At 38.7% G+C, this 18,212-nt stretch overlaps 1 protein-coding gene across 2 annotated transcripts in view; it reads right to left on the bottom strand.

The window, feature by feature from the left end:
* smarca2 (SWI/SNF related BAF chromatin remodeling complex subunit ATPase 2) overlaps positions 1-18,212 on the bottom strand; it is a 97,394-nt gene that overhangs the window by 40,571 nt on the left and 38,611 nt on the right. For both annotated transcript variants that reach the window (XM_079690577.1, XM_079690576.1), the window contains exons 16-24: positions 17,240-17,403; positions 13,370-13,436; positions 13,172-13,282; positions 11,326-11,568; positions 9,331-9,444; positions 7,968-8,072; positions 5,430-5,516; positions 4,924-4,970; positions 3,289-3,455 (exon numbers count right to left, since the gene is read on the bottom strand). In XM_079690577.1, the coding sequence (XP_079546703.1) occupies positions 3,289-3,455; positions 4,924-4,970; positions 5,430-5,516; positions 7,968-8,072; positions 9,331-9,444; positions 11,326-11,568; positions 13,172-13,282; positions 13,370-13,436; positions 17,240-17,403 (1,105 nt within the window). The remainder of the gene's footprint in view (positions 1-3,288; positions 3,456-4,923; positions 4,971-5,429; positions 5,517-7,967; positions 8,073-9,330; positions 9,445-11,325; positions 11,569-13,171; positions 13,283-13,369; positions 13,437-17,239; positions 17,404-18,212) is intronic.

Here is an 18,212-nt window from a genome sequence, read left to right as displayed (position 1 = left end):
CAGCAGAGCCTTATTATACATCCATGAGCAGAGCCGACAGGCAGGAAGACTCGAGCACACAGCTCGCACTTCATTATAATATATAAAAAAAGAACACCATGCGTGTCATGATGGCACATCACAGCTCACGGCCGCAGATTAATCCGGGTTCCAGACCCCCCCATATCCCAAAAATATTTTTATTGCAGATCTACATGAATCACACAAACGACTTATTTTGGTAGTTTGCATCACTGAGTATTTATATAGCGCCAAGACTGGCTTGAAAATCTGAAATATATGGAAATATCACTCTTCTCAATTTATCTTTTGTGCCTTTTCTTCAATTTTTTTGTCCATGTAAATGGTCTGTGAAGGCTAAAATCACAAAGTTCAAGCCTATTACAGGCAATATTCTCATTAGGATTCTCATCACGTTATGTTTGCTGAGCATAATACCCCATACTTTTAAACAAAAGGAAATCGTTGAAGTCACTAAGTCTGGAATCAGAGACCTGAGTTCCTGCATCGATTGGACTCATTTGTTGCGTGTGAAATCACTACGTAACCTCGCGCTTCCATTGGCTAGTCCTCCAAAACATCGTCTGGATAGGCTAAGGGCCGGGACATTTCTAAGCAGTTGACCAATCACAACAGAGCGGACAAGCTAACCAATCACAGCACACTGGGCTCTGGTTTCAGACAGAGGGTGAAAAGAGGTGCTGCAGCACAGGCAGTATAAGAACAATAAATAGCTTTTTTTCAGCATTAAAGCATGTAAACAAGTCCCAGTAGAGAAACACAAGAAAAATACAAACCAGAACATTAGCATAATAGATCACTTTTGAATAAAAAGGACCAATTGTGTGGCTGCCTGCAAAGAAAATATGCAGTTTTCTAGTTAATCACATCAGCCTAGTGAGCCTGAAGGCACTAACAGTCTGTGTTTCATTCCTAGCCAGTCTCTGCTGAGTGACTTTTACTTTCTTTCAAAATCCAGAATGAATTCACCAATCACACATAACATTCTAAACGGTGAGTATGGATGTGTGAGGCCGCATGTTCATCACAGATTTCTTTGGAACAGGTCCCTGCTCCCTTGAAACTGAAGACCATACAAGTACGAGACAAGCTCTTTCTTATTGTTTGCCATGTGCTTCTTTTAACTGCGAAGGCAAATGCCTTAATCGTCACTCGCACACAGCAGTCAAGAGGAAATGAGGAGAGAGATCACATTGCACATTTTGTCATGTTTCAAAAACTGCTCAAAAATTAATCTCCTCAGGGAACTCAGGTCTCTGATTCCAGACTTAGTGGCTGAAAGGATTTCTTTTTGTTTAAAATGCAAAGTGTGTGCGGTATTATTCTCAGCAAACATAATGTGATCAGAGTCTTAATGAGAATATTGCGTATTATTATTTTAGTCCGCGTACATTTTAATTACAAATGAGGAATTTATCTTTTTAACACACTAAAGACATAAAGGGAACAAAGAAGTAAAGTACTAACACAAGATCGGACTTAATCTCAGATAATGATCATGTTTGTCTTTGGAAGTTGGAAAGAGCTTTTTAATTCTCTAGTATTTGTCTGGTGTGTGATGATGCATTATGGTAAAGATCATTTGTGTTGTCGACCCAGATGATAAACCCTCATCGTCCTTACTTCCACTGAAATTGTAAGCAATAATAGACAGACATGATTCATAATATAACAGTTTTCAGAGGAGCATATCCTTCGCTTTTTATGAATTTCATCTCTTGCAAATATATCCTAAAGTTCATAAAGATCATCCAAATGGTGTTTAGGGCATAGATGATTCTAGTCCTATGTATAAGGTATCTGCCAATTCCAAGGCCCATAACTATGTTTACCTACCATATTGAATACATATGTATCTGACTCGGCTCTTTCTCATGTGTCTTCCACTTGCAAGAGGTTACCTACTCAAAATGAGGGTCTCTAAGGAGAGGGTGTACTATATAAAGCCCCTTGAGGCAAATGTGTGAGACTGGGCTGTGTAAATCAAATTGACTTGACTAGAAAGCTTCTTATGAAATCGGTGTGACAGACACAAGGCATAAGAACACTTGAAACAGACAAAAAAAGGCTGAGGGGGACAATACTCAATAGAATGCAGGAGAGGAACAATTGGATATTGCTTTATTTAAGCCAAGGGCTTCCCAAAGTCAGAGACTGGAGGCCTTCCAACACTGATACATAAAAGACGTTTGTCCTGAAGCATTTGTTAGCTTATTATACTCTGGGAAAATGGGCGGAGAAACAGTAAAATTACCTAAAACTACTCGAAATAGGAACTTCTACCTAATAAGACACACCTTCAAGCCTTTCTATTTCGTCTTCTTTTGATAACTTATGTCATATCTTTTTTCACTTTGATTGAATGAGCCTCCCCTGAAACTGTTTGCGAAGCGTCCACCTTTAAAGGTCACCTATATATGCAAAGTATTTTTTCCTGTCTTTCTTACATGAACAGGTTTCCCCTCTGTGTTAAGAGATTTCGCAAGTTTCAGGAAAAAAGCTTCTCTCACTTTTTGTCCTGATCCATCAACATAAAACCTGTCCGAAACCTAGCTGATCCGATTTTGGCCACTTTGTGATGTCACAAGTTTTTTTTGGCTTGTGCAACGATTAGCCAATAACCAACCAAGGTAACCCCCCCGCCACCCCCCCCACCTTATCACCTGAATCTCCTCCTAGAGCACCATTGTGGTATTTTAAACCAAACACTTCACAGAGGCGCATAGCCAGCGGCGGCTCGTTTGCATTTAAAGCTACAAACACAGAATCAGCACTTTTGAAACAGGGCTGAAAAAGAGGGGTTTATGGGATGCGACAATGGATGATCTGTTTGGTATTTTGAGGCAAACACTTCAGAGACATGTTTTTTATATATCTGAGACCTATAATACATTGTTGAAAAATAGTATAATAGGGGACCTTTAAAACCTTCTGTTTTGGATAATATTCTAGGAAAGTGGGGGGAAAACCCGAAAAATTACCCAAAACTACTCAAAATAGGAATTTCTACCTAATAAGACACACCTTCAAGCATTTTTTATTTGGTCTTCTTTTCATAACTTATATCATATTTGTTCACTTCGATTGAATGAGCCTCCCCTGAAACAGTTTGCAAAACGCCCACCTTTAAATCTTTCTGTTTTGGCTGATATGTATGGATTAATTGGTAGACATATCAGGACATTTCTAATACCTATTATCGATATTTATACATTGTAGATTTGATGATGACAGAGTTTAGAAACATAAGTAGAGGTGAGAACTTACCGTCGAGACGTAAATACTGGAAGTTGCGGTAGCTGAAGTAGTCCTCCATGATGGTCATGAGAGTGGTCATTTGGCAGAACAGCAGCACTCTGTGGTTGGTGGCAAGCAGTTTGGGCAGGATTCGATCGAGGAGCTCAAACTTCCCTGAAGCTCGATACAGTTCCAGCCTGGATGGGGGTAATGAGGTAAAACCATAGACTGGTAAAACGTGTCGCACTAGTCATCATTACGCCTGTATTGGTTATAAAGTATGGCATCTATTTTGACAGCTGTATCAATTGGCCAATAATGCCCTGAAGTTCCTTTTTGTTTGGCAACCTCTTTAATATGTTTCTGTGACATTGGTGTTATTCCATGCTAGCTTTGATCTTGGTTTTTGTGTTTAATGTTTCTTGTTATAGTTTAAAATGTAATTGTGCTTTAGGCTTTCTTGTTTTGCCTTTGTAATTGCTTTGTGCTGATTCTCTCCACCTGTGTGTGATTGTCTGATGGAGATCACCTGCTGCCCTTGGGTGTTTTACTGCCTCCTCCAGCTGTGTCTTGTCTTTGTGATTAGTCTTGTGTGTGTATATGTCCATTTTCCCTAGTGTTCCCTGTCAGTTTGTTATCAACGTTTCCCTGATGTGGTTCAGCCTGTCACAGTTCCTGGTTTCCTGTCCTGTCCTGTTATTCTGGATTTTCTTTGTGTACCCTCTAGTGTTGTCCAGGGGCCTGTACTACGAAGCTGGTTCAACCTAACCTGGATATGTTTGAGTTAGCCGGTTGGCCTAATCCAAAACACACGCGCTCTCGCTAAACAGTACTACGACACGGGTTATCAAGTGGATCGTTCAAGCCAGCCGTGCCCTATCTAGTTAGGTGCACGTTCACATGAAAGGGGTGGTATTTGGAGCATTCGACCAATCACAAACATGGACAAGCGTTTACCTGATACCAACAACGATATGTACTCCCCTGTTAGCATTTATTAGCAGTATATAAACATTTAATAACTGGTTGGTTCATAAGAAACTATTCTCTAAGCAAATATAAGACTTTACTTTCGTATTAATCCCCAAGTATCAATCCTTTTTATGGGCACCCAGAAGTAAAGGCTGGTTTTAAAAAAAGATAAGACAATAAAGTTAAATTCAGTTTAGTGGGAGAAAATATATATTTTTAACTAATACTGTAGGATAATAAACACTTACTTAGTGTTTTTCAAAATGTGAAATGTTTTATTGTGCCAATAAATGCTTCATATGGTATGTTAAAGTAAAGTTTTAGCAAAATACTTCAAACCAATTGTTGGAGGCTGTGCTCAGCCGGGAATCAGTTATGTTAGCATTATGCCATGGTCCCGGCTGTGCCTCATTTCTCCCACACACCTTTTCCCTGCTCTGTTAACATTTTATCGTGTTTACCTGAATATATTATTACTGTGTTTTGTGCCTCAGGTTAATTCCCTTCCTCTCTCGCACAGCGCCTCATCAAACTGCCTCTCTATGATACTCAGTGAGCCTCCACTCTGACTAGTGTGATTAATCTTCGATTTCAACACATGGCTGACCTCTTCCCAGGTTTATGTTCAAAGACTTTAACTCAGAAAATATTACAATGTGATTTTCAAGGAGGGTGTTTTTTTGTACAACTTACCCACTGATGACGCCATTTGGAAAGCCCAAGTGCTCCGAAAAAGACTCCTACAACAGAGAATATTAACTAATAAGGGGAACAATATCACATATTTAAATGTAGCTGACCTAAAGATAACCTTCCAAACTATTATCTGAGCTGTTTGAAAAGAAAGAGACAGGACTCTATAAATTCAGACTGAATTTTAGTCTAATTAAATCTGTATATTTACAATTGTTTTCGTATGTAGAACTTAAAGTATAGCCCAGCAAATATCAAACTAAAATACAATGATTTCAGAAAAAGAAAAAAAACTTTCGTGACGACAACATCCCAGAAACAAATGTTTACCGGAAGCCATTTGGATTAATATGACAAATATTCCTTGAAAAATAAAACCCATATCTTTGAAGGTAATGAATATACAATAAGCTGACAATTAGAATATGTAAATGATAGAGACATGCACAAGCGGAACCCAGTGTCATATTTTCCACTGTTAGTATTCACAGGCTTTTAACACTCACCTCAATGTGCTGGAAGATGTAGGGATGGTTGCAGATTTTCTTCAGCTGCATGATGGTGTTCATCAGGGTCTTTGATCCTCCTTTGCCCTTGGGACAATTGAAACAAATAAAATAAATGAAACGCCAGATCAAAACAATGATATTTGTCTTGATGTGAGTTTAAACTGGAAATAACAGTTGGTCTGTCAGCGTTTGTGACTGATTAACAGCTGCCTGCAGTGGTAAAACTGAAATATGAGATTGGTAAGAGTTCACCAAATGTGTTGGGAGTTGACAGCTAAAAAATAACATGAAACTGTAAAGCTCTTCAAAGTCGAGGGGAGATAGTGATTCTGCTACTTCTTTCACATTGTCGCATAGCTTTCATGTTGTTGTTTCATAGAGAGGTGCAGAATGCGTCACAAGGGCTCCCTCGATAAAAATGGATTCTTCTGCCTGGGAAAAAAAAGATGGGATTCTTCCATTGGATCTTGGAGTATTGTTGCACATAAAATCTCTGGTAAACACGTTTAATATACGTAGATGTTTAGTTCAGCAGGGTACTCTCCAAATATTAACAAAAAAAAAAAGTTTATGATATGCTAAAGAGTAAATACAATTCCTAGAAGTAAAAAGCTAACGATAGGCTTTAAACAACCAACACCGTGATCACATGATTGATGTTTTTAGCTAACGTCACCACCTCTAAAACAGGTAATGGTCAGAAGGATTACGTTTAGTTGCCTCATTTAGTCACTTGGTAGCAACCGCCATTTTTGAGGACACACAGAGGCTTCGGACATTCAGGAGTGGGGTATCTACTGATGTCTTTTATGGAATAAAAACATGGACATTAAACTATGCATTAAATCAAAAACAAGCAAAAATAATTGACTTCAAAACAAGGGAGCCAAAAGTGGTGAAATGCTAACTACAGTAACTTCTTGATTTAAGGACTCATTTCCTTATCCTTTAACGCCAACATAAAATCAATTTCAAGGACCGCCTACTTCCATCTACGTAACATTGCAAAAATCAGGCATATCTTGCCTCAAAACGATGCAGAGAAACTAGTCCATGCATTTGTTGCTTCAAGGCTGGATTATTGTAACTCTTTATTATCAGGGTGTAGCAAGAAGTCAGTCAAGTCGCTTCAGCTGATTCAAAATGCTGCAGCTCGTGTATTAACCAGAGTTAGGAAAAGGGACCACATTACTCCTGTTCTGGCTGCCTTACACTGGCTCCCTATAGAACACAGGACAGCATTTAAAATTCTTCTTCTCGCCTACAAAGCCCTTAATGGGCAGGCGCCATCTTACCTTAAAGAACTCATTATACCCTACTGTCCTACTAGGGCATTGCGTTCCAAGAATGCAGGGTTGTTGGTTGTTCCTAGAGTCTCTAAAAGTACAATGGCAGCCAGAGCCTTTTCTTATCAAGCTCCACTTTTGTGGAATCAGCTTCCAGTTTGTGTTTGGGCGGCAGACACCCTATCCGTTTTTTAAGAGTGCGCTTAAGAACTTCCTTTTTGATAAAGCTTATAGTTAGGGCTGATTAGATTCAGCCCCTAGTTTTGCTGATATAGGCTTAGTTTGTCGGGGGACATCTTACTTCTTCCTTCTCTCTGTCTATACCTGTGTACTCTCATGTTCCGATTAATCCAGCTTCCCCAAATTTCTTTCTTTTTGGTGTCTATATACGCCGGGATCCGGAGTCATGGATGATCCTGCGGTCCTGTGTCATGGATCGCGAGCCCTGGATCTTGAGTCGTGGCTGTGCCTATTGTGGTCCTGGATCATAAGTCCTGGATGGACATCCTCGTGGATTCATCTTCTTATTATAGACACATGAATTTCCAAACATTTGGTCTACCTATGTTGCAAATGTATTATCTTTTCAATTTACACACGGCATCTATTGCACGTCTGTCCGTCCTGGGAGAGGGATCCCTCTTCTGTTGCTCTCCCTGAGGTTTCTCCCATTTTTCCCTTTAAACTGTGGGTTTTCTCCGGAAGTTTTTCCTTGTACGATGTGAGGGTCAAAGGACAGAGGGTGTCGTATTGTTATACTGATATTCTGTACAAATTGTGAAGTCCACTGAGACAAATGTAACATTTGTGATATTGGGCTATATAAATAAACATTGATTGATTGATTGATTGATTGATTGATTGATTGATTGATTTCTGCATTAAAGCAGTTTAACGTATCTTTAATATTACTGAAGAACCTCAGAGAAAGATCTTGCAGGTAATACAGTTTTTTACCATGGTGTACTTATTGGTTTTTGGTTATTTGTTCATGTGAGCAGTATACAAGTATACTCTTTTTCCATTTTTCTTTCCACCTTTGCTGCTGCAATGACGTAAATGTTCCCATTGCGGGACGAATTAAGGAATTCACATTCTGAAATATACCCTTTATCCTCTGGAGCCAAACAGCAGGACGATGTAAATATCTCTAAGCCATGTTGCTCAGTTTGACACAGCATGTCACACACTGGTATTAAAACAAAGCGCAGACATGCTGTGAAGCCGGGGGGGTTCTGTGTATATTTACCTTCTTGTCTTTCTCTGAGCCATCAGTGAGGAGGATGCCTCTCTGCATGTGGCGGTACAAAACCTTCTGTATGGCAGACATGTCGCATTTGACGACATACTCCACCTGTGTTGAATGACAATAATAAAGAATGCTTCAGTGAAACAGTGGTGCCTTCTCAGTGGCAAAGATGTTTGGAAGTAATTGAAAACAAGAAAAAAAGGCACATTATATACATTTACAACTGGTACGACCTCTAAAGATCAAATTCCTTTTATTTAAATTGTTAGATTATTAAATTATTTAAAGGCTTTTTTAAGAAACTGGTTCTATTTTCCAACAGTAATTGATGTAGTTCTTCTTAACGTCAGCTATCTGTGATGCCAAAGGCAATGCTGGATACTTTTGTCTGTCCAATTCTCTGCCCTTTATAATTCTCTTCAAAGAAAGTACACTTTGATTGGTTTTGCTGCTGCTCAAAGTTCAGTTCTTTAAATTCAAATGAAGTTCTTAATGTCATACGCTCAGTGGAGCAGTCTTTGCCAATACAATTCTTTGATTGCAGGCTGCCTCCAACAGCGGTCTTACAGATTTGTTTAACAAAGTATCACACAAATTCATTTGGAATTGAGAAGTTCCTACATGAAACTGCTTCCAACAAGGTCCGTCAATAATATAACTTAAATATTACATAATTTGAGGATAAGTAACTGGGTCATGATTTCTAAAAATACATTTCTATTTCCGCTAGAACGTAGTTTTGGCGACAGAAGCACAAGCTGAGTGCCTTCAACTCTTCAACTTTAGATTTGCAGTGCTACTGGTAGGAGAAGAATATTAATTTTTGGGGTACATTTTCCCTTTAAGATGCTTCTGGAAAACAGCACATCTTACCTGGAATAAACTATCTATATGAAAGCAATTAGGGCAAACATTGTAACGTAGGGTCCCTTATGGTCCTTGTGGCTCAAAGTGCGTGCGTCATACACCATAACCACCCTGGGCTGACAGACCACCGAAGTGCAGCCCAAAGTATGTGAGAAGGTTTACTGTTTTAACCATTATTCAGAATTATATGAATTGTCTGGAATTACAGGAAAACAAAGGCAGCCGAATAGCGTTGGATGGGTAAATGTGCATTAATGTAATGCCAGACAAATGCAGACCCACTATTTTTAATATGAATGAATGTTATGTTGACTGAAGCAGTTTGAGCATGAATCATTTGCTTCTTGTATTAAGAAAGCAGGGCCGCGAGTGGACAAATACGGAAGCAGTATTTCGTTCAAAATATCAATATCAATGACACTCAAGTGGTATGGATTTAACCATTTGGTAGGTCGTATGTTTTATTAGATCAAATTACGTTAAACTGTAATCTAACCTTCTCTGGCAGCTGGGACTCCACCTCTTTCTTCAGTCTGCGAAGCAGGAAGGGGCGGAGCACCTTGTGCAAACGTCGGATAATCAGGATGGTCTCCTCCTCATTTAGGTCGACCTAGAGAAGACAGAATGAAAAATGACAGAACATTACAGCATGATGTGTTTTAAAAACTGGGCAGCAGGATTCAGAATCACATTAACACTAAATTAAAACCCCAGGACAACCTGATATACAAAGAACACAATTGTTTCTCACTCACTTTTTTGGTTCTGCTCCATAGTCACAATATATACTCATAAAACACCTTTCTTTTCATTTTTTTTCCTTGTTCTTTTTGCCATGTCACACAATGTATTAAGTCATGTCTTATATCACCTGGTAAGTCTTGATTTACTAAATACAAAAGCTTTCAAAAGATGTACCCATTGATGTTTAGTACAGGTATTATACAACCCATGTTTTATAGGCATTAAGGCTAAGTACTCCCGGGGAGGCAGAACATATTTTTTAACCTGTGCAAGCTGCTTTCCTGATGGGAAATTACATATTTTTTTAGATTTGATTAGATTAGATTCACTTACTGTACTTTATTGGCATAGTACACCGAAATGCAGTTTGCATAAGGTTAAAATGTATGCACATATTGATTACAATATCACAGTTGTTGCAATTGTGAGGAAAGATACAGACACTTTTATATGAATATGAAATAAATGTAGAAATATAAAATAATGATTTAGAAAGAAAGGTGCAGGGTTAGAGGGATGGGTGCGTAGTAATCAGCAGCGAACCGCTTCGACACGTGTATTTCGGTTTATTCACGGCATTCTTTTTGTTATTCTACACTATTGTTGTTTTATAGTTATTTGTTAATGTATACAACCCAATTTCAATTCTTTGAAATTGAAAAGGATATCGCATTGTGTGTGTTACTTTCGTTGCAGTTGTATATGTCTTAAGTGTAATTTGGCTTGGCTTCCTATTTTGTATGGACATGCTTTTATTTTTGAAGGAGAGTTATCGCTGTTGACAGGAAGTTGTTGTTGCTATGGAAACAACGTGAGGAGATTAATGGAGAAAAAGTAATATCTACATATAAAGAAGGAGAAAGTAAACGATAACGTTTATGGTTAAGTGTTAGCACCCCCCGAAGAGAAACAAGCTCTTACGTTGATATTGGAGATTGCAATACATTTTTAAAAAACGAACATCCGAATAACGAAATTGAAACCTGAATAGTACTCCAACAAACGAATATTCGGGTACAGCCCTAGAGCATACATAAAAGTAAAACAACAATTCAACTTTGTGATATGTGAGTCTTGTACTAGGAATAAACCCCGGACATACGAAATTAGTGCATTTGCAGAAAATCTATATGACCCACATTACATTACATTACATTGCATTTAGCTGACGCTTTTATCCAAAGCGACTTACAATAAGTGCATTCGACCAGGAAGATACAACCTTTAAGAAAACAGAATCATATAAGTACATCAGGTTTCATAGAGCCAAACATTTCAAGTGCTACTCAACTGGCATTTAGAAAGCCAGCCCTTTATTAGTATATAAGTGCTTTGTTAGTAATTTTATCGCTCGAAGTGGAGTCTAAAGAGATGAGTTTTCAGTTTGCGTCGGAAGATGTGTAAGCTTTCTGCTGTCCTGATTTCAATGGGGAGCTCATTCCACCATTTTGGAGCCAGGATAGCAAACCCACGTGTTTTTGCTGACGGGAACTTGGGTCCCCCTCGCAGTGCGGGTGCAGCGAGCTGTTTGGCTGATGCAGAGCGGAGTGCACGTGCTGGGGTGTACGGTTTAACCATGTCCTGGATGTAGGAAGGGCCAGATCCATTCGCAGCATGGTACGCAAGTACCAGTGTCTTGAAGTGGATTCTAGCAGTTACTGGAAGCCAGCCACATCCACCTTCAGATGTTAATCTTACAGCAAATGGAACAGAGTTAAGAAAGCAGGCAGTATTTTGTCGTACGTACCCTCTCTCCTGTCATGGCGAATGGGGCGTTGAACCACTGCTCGAAGGTGTTGCAGCTCTTGAAGATGGTGGGCAGCAGGAAGTTGAGCAGGGCCCACAGCTCGGGCAACTTGTTCTGCAGGGGGGTGCCGGTGAGGAGGAGGCGGCGCGGGGCCACATAGTGAGTGTTCAACACCTGGGTCAGCTTACAGTGGTGGTTCTTCATCCGGTGACCCTCGTCCACAATCATGTACTTCCAACGAATCTGTATGAGGGAGGGGAGTTATAATACCCTTATCTTTACACTTTGAAACAGTGAAATATTTTCAATTAAAACACTAATTGATCACAAAGTTTGATTTTCTGCAACGACTACCTTAGGGTGCAACACTGCTGCATACAAATCAGAAGTGTCTCTTTCCCGATCTCATTTCATATGGTATTAAAAAGGTTTAAACCAAAAGTTTTTAGATAGACAGACAGACAATAATACTTTTATTTCAAATTGAAAAATGACTTTTGTCACAACAGCATTTTGAATCTACAAGAATTACAAAGAAAATTAAAACATTGAAAAAAAAATTTTTTTAAATAAAGATAGACATTTAACATTTTAGAATAAAAAGATATATATATATATATATATATATATATATATATATATACACATGCTCTAAGACCTATATTCAGAGGAGTATCTCACATTATAGAATACACAGAATAAATTAGAATATTCTCTGATATACCAATCTACAGAGTGTACTATATACATTAAAAGATGATGTACTGTTGCTTGAAATTAAGAGTAAAAAAGTTATTTAAGCAAATAAAAACAGCAAATGTTATGCTTAGAATGAATTATTTCAGATACTTACCACCAAAGTTTATTAGACTAACGGCAGTTTTATAAAATGTACCGGTAGTACAAATACAAAGCTTTCTGAATTCAAAAACTGAAAATGCTCCTGAAATAAAGTGATTAAAAGGTCTACTCAGTTGCCAATATTGACTGCTGAAATAAGTGTGTGTATAAGTGACTGTGTGTAACATCTTTGTCTATGTAAACAGCTTATCTTGCATAATACTCAGCCAATCAGCCTTAGATTTGTGCCTTAGCTTTAAATTAGCTAATTTATCACTGTATGATCAAAATAAACAAGAAACAAAACAACTTTATTGCCTATTTCACACTGTCATTGTCTGCTGACCATAAAACCACACACACAGCTGAATACGCAACCTGTTGTTGTTCTATCAACTCGGTAATTAAGTGGTAAGTTGGTGGTGGTTTGTTCCTCCCTAGTTTGAATAAAATTTGTTTCACAGGTTTATTAAGAGAAATGTGTGTGAAGAGTTCATTTATGGACATTTTCTAAGTTTAGAGAGGCTAAAACAGCTGATCTCCCTGCTGAAACTACACAGCACCACCATTAGTTACAGTGCTTTTCATATACTATACCTTATACCTATAAATAAACATTTCGCTTTTGGGACGGTTAACATTCAATGTAGGACGGTTAAATGTTTGTAGAGGCTGTTTTGCCACTAAGGTCAGATTTCTTCTGCTGTGTTAGACCCAAACAACACTCACTCTTGATTTAGGTACTTGCTCTGTTATCACCATGTCCTTGAATTCGGCAGTAAAGTGACTTTCAAAGTATTTCTGGCACTTTCCTGATGAAGTGTCAATCATTTAACCACAGATAAGAAAAGCTGTAGAGAAAACGTTTTAATAAATGTATATAAAAGAAGATATATCTGTAATTGGTGTGGGACAGTGTGGGTTTGCATTAGTACGAAGGGAGAAAATGGCAGATAGAGTGCAGGCGAGAAATTGTAGAGATGAAAAAAGCTTTGATCTGCTTCACCTTGGCCAGTATGTTCTTGTCCTTGATGATGTATTCATAAGTGGTCAGCAAGACGTTGAACTTCCCACTGCGAAGTTGAGGCACAAGCCCACGGCGCAACACAGGGGTCCCCTACCACGGGATAGACACAAAGAAAGTTTAGACAAAAGCAATCAAATGGGGGAAAAAGGGAAAGTCACATAAAAAACTGACTTTTACCTTGTAAGCAACCTTAACCACAGAGGGGGACCACTTGTCAAGTTCATACACCCAGTTAGACAAAGTCCTGGGGGAAGAAAAAGATAAATCACCACACAATTTTACACTGAAGCAAGTGGTCTTCATTAAAGAGCCAGAACGTGTAATGTGATCACACATTAAAAAGGGGAATCATTCAAATGTAATCAAGGTTAAGACATCATTTGCTGGATAATCTTTAAAACAAAAGAAAATCCCTTGAAGTGCAAAATATTTCAAAAGGGTCAAATAGATGCTGCTCACAATGTGAGTGGACTTTGTTTTACATTCGGCCCCCCAAGGCAGACCAATCTCTCTCCTCATTAACTTCAATTTCCCAACACACAACTACGAGTGAAAGAGGGCGAGTTTAAGGCTTTCCTCCACATCAGTTCCTTGTGCACATTAAAGAAGAACATTTAACACAAAGGCTGAGCTCAAGCCTCTGCTGTGCACAGTTTGACTACAAACAGCAACCCCTCAGTAATGATTAAAAAAAGGGTGGTGTGCAAAAAGAAAAAAGTGTTCGTTCTAATCCTAGCAGTAAATTATCATGAAAAAATAAGTACTAATGAGGGGAAATGTTTAAAGAGGCTGAACATAACCCAGGAGCATTAACCCAATTACATGATGTTTTTTGGGGGGAGTGGGGTTGAAACAAGCATAAGCCTGGTCCACCTTGGAGAGGTGGTCCCCTGCTGATCCAAGCCGTTTGAGTTGGTTTGTATTTGATTCATTTAAATGGATTAATTGTGGGAAAACAGCAGGAGGGAATCAAACATTTTCCCATTTAAATGAATGCTTGAAGGGATTCCAATATCTGTATTTAAAACAAAAGAAGGTGGGGAATAGTGAAATGAAAGGATAGCTGCAAGAACAACATTGACCTAACTTTGTGATGAAGTGTATAGGTTGGAACAATTTAATGGGTCCTTAGTTTTGCAATTTGTTTTAGCTAGAGGGTTTGCTTAAGTTTTGTGAGCACAAATAAGCAGAAAACCTCCAAACTTGTCCAATCCAAAGATTGTAGTTGACATATTCATAGATTCCTCTTCTTATTACAGACACATGCATTTCCTAACATTTGGACTACCTATGCTGTAAAATGTATTATCTCTTCGATTTACACACGGCATCTATTGCACGTCTGTCCGTCCTGGGAGAGGGATCCCTCCTCTGTTGCTCTCCCTGAGGTTTCTCCCATTTTTCCCTTTAAACTGTGGGTCTTAAAGGTACCCTATTGGGCCTTTTGGGGTTTTCCCTTTGCTGTAGTGCAGCGGTATTCAATAAAATGTCCTCCCATCAAAGGTCCAAACACTATGTCCGTCAAATAAATTAAAACACAGTATATTCCCTTCCCATACAAATGTTCCAAGTATGATACTCTTAACATACAATAAATTGTTGCACAAAAAAATCGCAAATACAACAGAACCTGGTTATTATCCGATACAGCTGTAGACTCATCAATGGCTAAGGATATGCATTACATTGCGTTTAGCTGACGCTTTTATCCAAAGCGACTTACAATAAGTACATTCGACCAACAAGATACAAACTTGAAGAAAACAGAATCATAGTACATCAGGTCTCATAGAGCTAAAACATTTCAAGTGCTACTCAACTGGCTTTAGATAAGCCAGTCCTTTATTAGTATATAAGTGCTTTGTTAATAATTATATCGCTCGAAGTGGAGTCGAAAGAGATGAGTTTACAGTCTGCGCCTGAAGATGTGACAGCTTTCTGCTGTCCTGATTTCGATGGGGAGCTCATTCCACCATTTTGGAGCCAGGATAGCAAACCCACGTGTTTTTGCTGATGGGAACTTGGGTCCCCCTCGCTGTGCGGGTGTAGCGAGCCATTTGGCCGATGCAGAGCGGAGTGCACGTGCTGGGGTGTACAGTTTAACCATGTCCTGGATGTAGGAAGGGCCATGGACTGTTCGCCGGAGCGCATAAAGCAGACCCTTCACGCGATAGCGGATGCCATCGTGCTCACGGATGGATTAAAACCATTAAACCTAAATGGCTCGCGAATTATACTTTGGCCGTTAATATACCTGGGCGGCCCGTCCAAGTAAAGTCTGTGTGGGAAACCCTGCTATCTTACCAGTTCTTATGCAACTCACAAATATCTCTCTCTTCTCTTTTCGCACCAGTTATGTGCAGCCCTGAGTATAAGGCACATTGGTACTGGCTGCCGGAAGAATCAACATATATATTGATGTGTCCATTCATTCTAAGTTCTATCTTTGAAACTCCTCGATTGGACTTGATGGTTTATTTCCGCGACATAATGACATAATGATCTTACACTTTCGCTTCTATTGGCTAGTACTCCAACACATTGTACATACTGTAATAGGCTAAGGAGCGGGACGACGCGGTCAACCAATCATAACAGAGCCGGCTGGATAACCAATCAGAGCAGACTGGGCTCTGGTTTCAGACAGAGGGTGAAAAGAGGTGCTGCAGCACAGGCAGTATGAGAAAAATAAAGAGCTTTTGGAACATTAAACAGTAGAGGCACATAATACAAATTTGAACGCATAACAGGGCCCCTTTAATGTCGCTGAGCTAAGAAGTTTCTGTTCATGCTGTGCCTTTTTAAGTGAATCAGCATTCAAAGTGTTTAGAAAGAAATGTTTAACTTGCAGGAGTTTTGGGTGGCTCATGTAAAATGTATTGTTCCCCACAAGGAAACATTTCAAACAAGTGGAAACTATTCCAAAAGAGTCTGTCGAGGTCATTCCTACGGAAATGGACCGGGACCAAATCATCTGTCAAGCAGCCAAGAATTAATGTACCAACTTAAGAACAGACATTATAGTAACACCAAAAAAAAGAATTCTGATCAACAAGATACACAAATGTAAAAATAATGTAATAATTCACTAGACTACACCAGTCCAATTATTTACAAGAGAATAATAATAAGGACTCTCTTCTACTTGGAGGAAGGGTAAGTCTGAGAAACCTTCCCAGGTGGAAAATGTGCATAAAATGTTTACAACACACTGGTATGCAATAACACTTATGTGATATATGTCATATTTTATAGTTTATTTGTGTTGTTACTGCCACTCCACTACCTTGACACTACTGTTAAAGACACATCAGTGTTATGTGCAATGTACACTTTTTATTCATTTTTGTAATGTTCTTACTGGCTGCTACTTTAGCTTATGTTCACTTACTATTTTTACTATGGATGTGTACTTATTTGAATCTATTTTATTAACATGAGTTGCCTCTATATTTACTTGTGTTCAATAATGATAGTCTACTTACTTTTTGTCTTCATATCTTAGCCCTCCCTTTGATGTAACACTGTAAATGTGCCCGCTGTACGACTACTAAAGCATTTCTTATAAATATCTTCAAATATCCTCTTCCTCTCTAATAATGGTAAGTTTAAGGGTCATTTTATAATCCAATAATACTTGATTACCTCAGCGCCTATCATTTATATGATGGGATGTATCCGCAGCCCACTCATGTCTACAAAGAGAGTTGGTTCGTTTTTTTATTAACTGAAATATAGGGACATGTCCCATTAACTGAAATATAGCACTGGTGAAACTCTGGGGTTTTAGAGACTGATTGTGTTTGCAGACTCTGTAGGCAGATGAGTGTGCGCACCTGTAGTCTGAATCTAATTTGAGCACATACTGTATGTGCATCAATCAGGGGCAGGAACCCTGATTCACCTCCTCTTCATTGAAGCCCTATCTTGTCATTTAGACTAATTAGGTTGGCTGTTTCAATTTCTAATATTTTCTGAAAGAAATTGTAAAAAAATGTTGTACTGTTTCATAACACTGCAATATGAGAGCTGTGACGGAGTACTGACGAGAGAGGAACGATGATGAGGAAGGGCCCATTGATCCTCTTGTGCTCCATCAGGTAGGTGATAAGGCCAATGGTTTGGATTGTTTTGCCGAGGCCCATTTCATCAGCCAGGATGCCGTTTAGATTGTTGTTGTACAAAGACACCATCCACTCCAGCCCCTGGACCTGAAAACATACAGAGAAATAGAGGTATGCCTAAAAATATGCTTGCAGAGAAATATCATTCACGCTGCTTGATTTGAAAGTTTTATGTCTTTAAGACCAGAATACATTATTATCAGAATCAAATTCAAGACATTTCGATTGGTGTGTATTTGTACATAAACAAACACAGTACGGAAAATAAGCTGTAAAAAAGGAGCCAAAAAAGGACATGCTATAGAACTTTTTTTAAATACTAAAACATTTAAAAAATAAAGAGGTATGTTTACAAGCAATATAAATAAACAAAAAACTAAATTAAAGTATAAAAAGAGAAGGTAAAGAACCTTGTTAAACACAGGCATGACAATCTGAATACTAAAATGACTCAGATGGGTCATATGCAAATGCCCTCTTGTTAAATCTCTCCTGTTAGCTGTGACAGCTGTAAAAATAGTGTAGCAACTAAAACATATCTTTGTTATTGATAGACCTGCTGGTTATTTTCAGTTTAAATTGTTTAGTCATGATCAGAAAATAATGACAAGTGCCTATTTGCTAGTTTCCAAAGCTGAGGGTGGTCTCTTTAAATGGCTTTTTTGGCGACACTGTTAATCCTTACAATTGCCATACCTATATAAAAAGGTATATTTATACGTTTTCTTTTTCAAAATACCAAACAGATCATGCATTTTAGCCATGCCTCATTTCACTCTATTTTGCTCTCCTCCACCCTGTCTTTGCATGCGCTGCAGCTGAACACACCCCCCTGCAAAGGAGGAGGCCGAGTTACGAGTGTCATGTTACCATGCTGTTACCATGCCACGGCAACC

The sequence above is a fragment of the Notothenia rossii genome (assembly GCF_949606895.1).
Source record: "Notothenia rossii genome assembly, chromosome: 6".
Lineage (NCBI taxonomy): Eukaryota > Metazoa > Chordata > Actinopteri > Perciformes > Nototheniidae > Notothenia > Notothenia rossii.
This window is presented reverse-complemented; position numbering and strand designations above follow the sequence as displayed.